The sequence below is a fragment of the Gracilinanus agilis genome, chromosome 3 (assembly GCF_016433145.1).
Source record: "Gracilinanus agilis isolate LMUSP501 chromosome 3, AgileGrace, whole genome shotgun sequence".
Lineage (NCBI taxonomy): Eukaryota > Metazoa > Chordata > Mammalia > Didelphimorphia > Didelphidae > Gracilinanus > Gracilinanus agilis.
This window is the reverse complement of record NC_058132.1, coordinates 87,965,772-87,975,277: the sequence shown is the minus strand read 5'-3', so window position 1 is coordinate 87,975,277 and position 9,506 is coordinate 87,965,772. Positions and strand designations below refer to the sequence as shown.

Below are 9,506 nucleotides of genomic sequence, written 5' to 3'. Positions count from 1 at the left end.
GTGTATTCCACTGATCCTCCCTTCTGCCTCTTAGCCAGTACCATATTTTTTTGATGACTGCTGCTTTATAGTATAGTTTAATATCTGGTACTGCTAGGCCCCCTTCCTTCACATTTTTTTCATTATTTCCCTTGGTATTCTTGATCTTTTGTTATTCCAAATGAAATTTATTATAGCTTTTCCTAATTTAGTAAAGAAATTTTTTTGTAGTTTGATAGATATGGGACTAAATAGGTAAATTAATTTGGGTAGAATTGTCATTTTTATTATGTTAGCTTGTCCTAAACATGAGCAATCAATGGTTTTCCAGTTGTTTAGATCTTGTTTTATTTGTTTGGAATGTGTTTTGTAGTTGTTGTCATATAACTCCTGTGTTTGTTTTGGAAGATAGATTCCTAAGTATTTTATATTGTCTAGGATGATTTTAAATGGTGTTTCTCTTTCTACCTCTTGCTGCTCTAATGTGTTGGAAATATATAGAAATGCTGATGATTTATGTGCATTTATTTTGTATCCTGCAACTTTGTTAAAGTTGTTGATTATTTCTACAAGCTTCTTAGTTGATTCTCTAGGATTTTTTAAGTAGATCATATCATATCATCTGCAAAGAGTGATAGCTTAGTCTCCTCCTTGCCTATTTTGATACCTTCGATTTCTTTTTCTTCTCTAATTGCTACTACTAGTGTTTCTAGTACTATGTTGAATAATAGAGGTGATAATGGGCATCCTTGTTTCACTCCTGATCTTACTGGGAAGGCTTCTAATTTATCCCCATTGCATATGATGCTTGTTGGTGGTTTTAGGTATATACTGTTTATTATTTTTAGGGAATGTCCTTCTATTCCTATACTTTCCAGTGTTTTCAGTAGGAATAAGTGCTGTATTTTGCAAAGGCTTTTTCAGCATCTATTGAAATGTTCATGTGATTTTTGTTTGTTAGATTGTTGATATGGTCAATTATGTGGATGGTTTTCCTAATGTTGAACCATCCTTGCATTCCTGGTATAAATCCCACATGATCATGGTGGATGATCCTCTTGATCACTTACTGGAGTCTCTTTGCTAGTATTCTATTTAAGATTTTTGCATCTATGTTCATTAGGGAGATTGGTCTGTAGTTTTCTTTCTCTGTTTTTGATCTACCTGGTTTTGGAATCAGTACCATATTTGTGTCATAAAACGAATTTTGTAGGACTCCTTCTTTGCTTATCATATCAAATAATTTGTATAGTATTGGGATTAGTTGCTCTTTGAATGTCTGATAGAATTCACTTGCGAATACATCAGGCCCTAGTCATTTTTTGTCTTTGCCCCTCTCCTCCCCTCAGTGCCCCAAATATTCTATTCCTACCTTTTAGGTTTCTCTTTTTAAAAGTTGCTTCACTCTGTCTCCTTGTTGGTTCTTTCACTCCTGCACTTGTATTGTGGTATTATATTAAGATTGTTTGAGGGGCAGCTGGGTAGCTCAGTGGAGTGAGAGTCAGGCCTAGAGACAGGAGGTCCTAGGTTCAAACCCGGCCTCAGCCACTTCCCAGCTGTGTGACCCTGGGCAAGTCACTTGACCCCCATTGCCCACCCTTACCAATCTTCCACCTATGAGACAATACACCGAAGTACAAGGGTTTAAAAAAAAAGATTGTTTGGAAGGGGTTCTCATGGTGATTTCCAGCTTCTCTTCTTCTACTCCACCATCTTGGCTCTAGAACCAGAAGTCTATGCCTAATTTTTAAATTGTTTTCTGCAGGAAAGTTGCCCCATTACATATCCTTGTTGCTTCTGGCTCTCTAGTAACTCATTTTGAATTATTATTTTAAGATCAATTGGAGAAGATTCCTATGGTTCAAACTTTTCCTGCATCTACTCTATCATCTTGGCTTGACAACTCTGAATCTCTAAAATACATTTTAAGTTGATTTTTTTCTCTCTTATTTTAACATTTAATAATATTTATTTTTTACAAAAGTTAACATGGTTACATGATTCACACTCTTACTTTCCCCTTCACCCCCCTATTTCCACCCCCCCATAGCCAATGCACATTTCCACTGATTTTAACATGTGTCATTGATCAAGACCTATTTCCAAATTGTTGTTAGTTGAATTGGTGTCATAGTTTCGAGTCTACATCCCCAATCATGTCCGCCTCAACCCATGTGTTCAAACAGTTGCTTTTCTTCTGTGTTCCACTCCTGTAGTTCTTCCTCTGAATGTGGGTAGTGTTCTTTTCCATAAGTCCCTCAGAATTGTCCTGGGTCATTGCATTACTGCTAGTACAGAAGTTTGTTACATTTGATTTTATCACAGTGAATCAGTTTCTGTGTACAATGTTTTTCTGGCTCTGCTCCTTTCACTCTGCATCAATTCCTGGAGGTCTTTCAGTTCACATAAAATTCCTCCAGTTTATTATTCCTTTGAGCACAGTAGTATTCTATCACCAGCATATACCACAATTTGTTCAGCCATTCCCCAATTGAAGGGCATACCCTCATTTTCCAGTTATTTTTTTTTGCCACCACAAAAAGCACGGCTATGAATATTTTCATACAAATCTGTTTATCTATGATCTCTCTGGGGTACATCCCTAACAATGGTATGGCTGGATCAAAGGGCAGGCAGTCTTTTATAGCCCTTTGAGCATAGTTCCAAATTGCCAGCCAGAATGGTTGGATCAATTCACAACTCCACCAGCAATGCATTAACGTCCCAATTTTGCCACATCCCCTCCAGCATTCATTACTCTCCCCTTCTATCATTTTAGCCAATCTGCTAGGTGTGAGGTGATACACCAGAGTTGTTTTGATTTGCATTTCCCTAATTATTAGATATTTAGAACACTTTCTCATGTGCTTATTGATACTTTTGAAAGATGATATATTTTTTTAAACCCTTAACTTCTGTGTATTGACTTATAGGTGGAAGAGTGGCAAGGGCAGGCAATGAGAGTCAAGTGACTTGCCCAGGGTCACACAGCTGGGAAGTGTCTGAGGCCGGATTTGAACCTAGGACCTCCTGTCTCTAGGCCTGGCTCTCAATCCACTGAGCTACCCAGCTGCCCCATGAAAGATGATTTATAAAGAAATTTTGAGTCCCAATTATTTTCTCTCTTTTTCAGTCTTAATCTCTTATGGCTTCCAACCACTCCCCCTCCATGATATGGTAAGCAATCTGTTATAGATTTTATATATGTAATCATGTAAAATGTTTTTCTATTTATGCAATTTTGTGAAGGAGATCTCAAAGAAAAAAGATGAAGAAAGTGATATATAATAATTTTGTCTCCTTTACAATTGTATCAGTTCTTTCTCTGAAGGTGGATGCCATTTTCCATCATGAGTCTCTGGGATTTTCTACTATCACTGTATTATTGAGAATTACTAGGTCATTCACAGCTTTTCATTAAAAATATCACCGTTAATATGTACTATGTTCTTTTTGTTCTGCTCTTTTCACTTTTCATCAGTTCATGTAAAACTTTCTAGGTGTTCTAAAATCATTATTTGTTATTTCTTATAGAAGAATAGTATTCCATTAAAATCATGTACTACAACTTGTTTCCCAGTTGATGGACAACCCACATTTTCCAATTTTTTATTACACAAAGAGGTAAAATAGATATTTTTGTACAAACAGATTCATCACCCCCTTTTCTTTAACTCTTTGGACATAGACCTTGTAGTAATATTGCTGGATCAAAGTTTCTACAGAGTTATAGAGTCCTTTGGGCATAGTTCTAAATTGCTTTCCAGAATGATTGGATCAGACCATATCTCCACCCACAGTGCATGTGTCCCAATTTTCCCATAAATCCTCTAAAATTTATTAATTTCCTTTTGAATAATATTGGCTAACTTGATAGATGTGAGGTGGTTTCTTATAAGGTTTTTTTTATTTTAATTTTTCAATTCAAAAGTAACTCAACAGTAGTTCTGGATTTGGGAGTACCAAGGTTCAAATTTGGCCTTAGACATGTCATAGCTATGTGACCCTGAGAAAATCACTATACACTCTAGTTGCCTAGTCCTTGCAACTCTTCTCTCTTAGAACTGAGGCTCATATATTTTAACCATTCATCAATTAGAGATTGACTTTTGTAGAGAAGTCAAATTTATTAAAATATATTTGAAAAATAGGAACATTATCAGAGATACTTGCTGTAAAAACTTTTTCCAATCTCCTGCTTTCCTTATGATATTGGCTGAATTGACTTTGATTGTATAAAACATTTTAAATTTAACATAATCAAAATTATATGGTATTAATCCTTTAATGTTTTCTATTTCTTATTTGGTCATAAGCTATTCAGTTATCCATATATATGATGGGTAAAGTATTTGATGCTCCCAAACTTTGCTCATATTAAAATCCCTTATGTCTAAATCATATGTGCATTTGGGCTTTATCTTCATATATGATGGGAGATGTTGACCTATCCTCAATCTGTGCTGTACCATTTCCCAGTATCCTGAACAGTTTATGTCAAATATTAAGTTATTGATAGAGATATGTGGATCTTTTGATTTATTAAATGTTAAATTGTTATCATCATTTCTCACTTGATATTGTGTACCTAATTTAGACCACTGAAGCATGACTGTTTCTTAGCCAGTATCAGATTTTCTTGCTGATTAATATTTTATAATATAGTTTGATATTTGACACTGATAGTTTACCTTCCTTCATAATTTATTTTTCATTGATTCCCTTAATATTCTTTACTTTTTGTTCTTCCAGATGAATTTTGTTATAATATTTTGTAGCTCTATAAAATAACTTTTGTGTACTTTGATTGGTATGGCATGAAATATGTATTAATTTAGGTTACATTGTCATTTTATCATATTGTCTTGCCCTATTCACAAGTAAATAATGTTTTCTAAATGTTTAGATTGAACTCTTTGTGAAAATTGTTTTGTAATTGAATTCATAAAGTTCCTGTCTTCAGAGGCAGACTTACAAGTGTTTTATATCATCTACTATTAATTCAAATAGAATTTCTTTTTTTAATCCCTTATTCTTAGGCATTTCTGGTAATATATAGAAATGATCACAAACTGTGGATATATTTTATATCAGGCAGCTTTGCTGAAGTTGTCAATTATTTCAATTAATATTTTAGTTGATTGCGTATGTATAATATCCTATCATCTTTGAAGAGTGATACTTTTTCTTTATTTATTCAAATTCCTTTAATTTCTTTTTTCTTTTTGTTATAGCTAGTATTTCAAGTACAATATTGAGTAGTAGTGTTGATAATGGGAATCCTTGTTTCACCCCTGATCTTATTGGAAGGCTTTAACTTGATTGTATTATAGATGTTGTTTCCTGATAATTTTAGATAGATAATATTTGATATCTTAAGGAAAGCTCCATTTTATCCTGTTTTTTACAGTGTTTTCAATAGGGATGGGTATTGAGTTTTGTCAAAAGCTTTTTCTTCATCTATTGAGATAATCAAATGTTTTTCTGATGACTTTGTTAGTGACATGGTCAATTATATTAATAGTTTTCCGATATTGAACCAACCTTATTTTGCTGTTATAAGTCACATCTAGTTTTAATGAATAATTCTTGTCATATAATGCTGTAATATCCTTTCTAGTTTTTATTTAAAGTTTTTGCAACAATATTCATTAGGGAAATTGGTCTATAGTTATTTTTTCCCTACTCTATTTTTGCTCTTCCTATTTAGTGATTAGCACCATATTTGTGCCATAAAAGGAATTTTGCATAATTCCTTCTCAGGCTGTTTTTCCTTGTATTTTATATAGTGTTGTGATTAAATGTTCTTTAAATGTTTGTTAGTGCTAATATAAAAATGTGGAATCACAACCAGAGTTTTTAATGGGTTATTACTAAAAGGGAGATGGTAAAAGATGAGAAAGAGGAGATGGGGGTAGATTTCCCTTACAGAAGTGTTCCCTGAACTATGACATCTCCATTAAGTTGGCCTAAATACCTTTGCAACACTTCAGGCAGTGAGTCAGTTCAGATGTAGAGGGAGAGCCTTGTGCTTCTCCTCCTGACTTATATGCCCCCATGCCCGGCTCCTCCCTCTGTAGCAGCTTTGTACACTGATACTCCAGCTAAAATCAGAGAATGGCAGGACATTGTGGGTGCTGTGGAGGTAGGGGTGGATCCATTTTTTCTTCACAAAGTAGAAATCACTTGTGAATCCATCTGGCACTTGAGATTTTTTCTTGGTAAGTACATTAATGGTTTGTTCGATTTCTTTTTCTTCTTAAAGACTTTTGAATTCTTGTCTGCCATATTCTAATACTTATATTTTTGCCCCTATCTCTATGAGGTTTATGGGTACAGAAAATGATCTTTCTGTGTCTTTAGATATCCCCTTGAGTAAAGGGAACAGTACTCTCCATACCACAGATTCATGACTTCTTACTGAATTCAATTGGTTCAGTAAGTGTTTGTTATTTTTTTATACATATATTCATGTCACAGATCAAAGAAAAAGTTTCTTGGAAAGTTCTGAAATAAATACTTTTTTGGGGTTTTAATTTCAGGAAATAGGCCAAACTATCAACAAAGATATAAAGGCCACAAAAATGAAGACAGAGTATACCACCATTCCATATTGTAAAACTGACAGATGAAAGTATATTCAGAAATGTGAGAATCTGTAAGATATCATGATTTTTTAGGAACAGTTCAAAGTATACTGAAAAAACAATGATATAAAAAGTTTGCCACCCATTTGTAGCATTTAGAAAAAGAGTGATGATCAAAAACCACAGAAAAATAAAGACCATTTCCTAGTCTATAGTTCACTGGTACAAAGATAAAAATACAGAAAAGCTTGGAAAGCAACAAAAGAGTGATTGTGTCAGCATTGGTCTTATTTTGTCCAACAAATTGCTCCTATTAATCAGAAAGCCATGGAAATTGAGATAAGCAATTCTTCCCTTGGACATTGCATGGATAGGTGTACCAGTCAAAATCTTCATGTTCAAAATTGCATAAATGATCCCCCTACAGGAAACATGTTTCTCAGAAATTACAACACTATGAATATCAAATACCACAGAAGACAGACAAAATGCATTTCTAATAACTGTGGAAATATACTAAATTGTAATTCAGAGTTGAATGTTCATCAGAATTTACATAAGGGACAGAAGCCCTATGTATGTGCTGACTGTGGTAAAGGATTCATTCAGGAATCAAATCTTAATATCCATCAGAAAATCCACAAAGGTGATATGCCATTTATATGTGCGGAGTGTGGGAAAGGATTCAACTGGAATTTAATATCTGAAAATCATAAAAAAGTTCACACTGGAGAGAAGCCTTACATATGTGAAGAATGTGAACAAGGATCGATCCATAAAGCAAAGCTTCATGATTATCAGAAAGTCCTCACTGAAGAAAAGCCCTTTGAATGTAATGAATGTGGGATGGGTTTCAACCAAAAGCCTTTATTTCAAGCTCATGAGAAAATGCACATTAAAGAAAAATGCAATAATTGGGATGAGTGTGGGAAAGGATTCAGTCATAAGACAAATCTTCATAAACATGTGAAAGTCCACTCTGAAGAAAAGCCTTTTATTTGTGATGAGTGTGGGAAAGGATTCAGTCATAAGTCAAATCTTCATAAACATGTGAAAGTCCACTCTGGAGAAAAGCCTTTTATTTGTGATGAGTGTGGGAAAGTATTCAGACGTAATTCAAACCTTCACGAACATATGAAAGTCCACTCTGGAGAAAAGTCCTATAATTGTGATGAGTGTGGGAAAGGATTCAGTCATAAGTCAAATCTTCATAGACATATGAAAGTCCACTCTGAAGAAAAGCCCTTTAATTGTGATGAGTGTGGGAAAGGATTCAGTCGTAAGTCAATCCTTCATGAACATCTGAAAGTCCACTCTGGAGAAAAGCCCTATAATTGTGATATGTGTGGGAAAGGATTCAGATTTAAGTCAAACCTTCAACAACATCTGAAAGTACACTTTGGAGAAAAACTCTTTATATGTGATGAGTGTGGGAAAGGATTCAGATGGAAGTCAAACCTTCATAAACATCATATAATTCACATGAGAGATAAGTCTATGTAGATTATGGGAACACATTCACTCAGGAGAAATATCTTCATGAATATCAGAAAGGCTACACTGTAGGAATGTTCTTTATGTGTGATGAGTGTGGGAAAGGATTCAGATACAAGTCAAACCTTCATGAACATCAGAGTCCACACTGGAGAAAAGTTCTTCATATGTGATGAGTGTGGGAAAGGATTCAAATGGAAGTCAAACCTTAATAAACATCATGAAATTCACACTAGTGAGAAGCCCTAAATATGTGTAGACTGTGGGAACAAATTCATTCAGAAGAAATTTCTTCATGAACATCAGATTGCAAACTGGAGAAAAATCCAAAGTATATGGTGTGTGTGGGAAAAGATTCATTTGTAATTCAAGTTTTCAGAAACATAAGAATACCCATAATGTAGAGATACCATGTATTTGTGATACGTGTGGAAAAGGATTTAGAGATAAATCAAAACATAAATACCATCAGAGTCCATACTGACATTAAGCCCTATTTTTGTGAGTGGTAATTTATTTAGCTGGAATTCAGTAATTCACAATCATCAAGACAGTCCACTCTTCAGATAATTCCTCTACATGGGAGGGGTGTAAATTTAAGTAAGGGTAAAAGCTTCATGACCATCAGAGAGTCTATAATGGACATTTACTCTGCCTTTGAACATTTACTTAATTGGGATGTTAAAGCAGTCAGACAAAATTCAATACTTCATGGAAATCAGAGAATTGACATTATAAGCAAACCTCTATTTTTGGGATGAGGGCAAATAAATAATCCAGCTAAATTTAATTCCTTGTAATCAGTGGTGTCCGCAATAGATAATGTATGTATATGTAATGAATATGATAAAGCATTAAATTAAAACTTTATGTTCATCACAGGTTACAAGGTTGAGAAGCCTTTTATCTGTGATGAATTTGGGAAAGGATACATGCCTCAATTATTTCCTCTTTATGTAAGAGTTACCTTAAAATAACACAAAGTCTTTAAATGTAACACTTACAGGTAGATGTATTCAAAACAAAACAAAAACCTAAAAGACAAATATTTTTATTAAACAAGAAATCCTTTACACATCTTGCGTGCAAATAGTTTAGACAATAAATCCATACTTCTTCTACCTAGTTGCTCTTGAAAATATTAAGTACATGACTTTTATATTAAACAGCAACCAGGTGCCTTGAGAAGACACTCTACTCTCTAATTTCCATAGTGTGATAGTTTATTTAAACTATTGGATGAATTCACATATCTACAGTGGAGTTCATTTTGCTATCATGGGAGTGAATGGGATAGTATGACTCTATCATTCCTGTTAGACACATGCTTTCCTTTATAATGACCTCTTCCCATTAGCTCCTTCCCTCTACCCATACCATCTTTCCTAATTTTGTAATTTTACTTCTTGTTGTCACCAGCATTTTTGGAACTGTGTCAAATAACAT

The 9,506-nt window shown here is 34.1% G+C and overlaps 1 protein-coding gene across 1 annotated transcript; it reads left to right on the top strand.

Moving 5' to 3' along the window:
• Window positions 1-7,217: 7,217 nt before the first annotated feature.
• LOC123241120 (gastrula zinc finger protein XlCGF7.1-like) lies at window positions 7,218-8,069 on the top strand. Its single transcript, XM_044668825.1, has one exon. It carries the CDS (start codon window positions 7,218-7,220, stop codon window positions 8,067-8,069), a length of 852 nt encoding a protein of 283 aa, XP_044524760.1.
• Window positions 8,070-9,506: the final 1,437 nt, after the last annotated feature.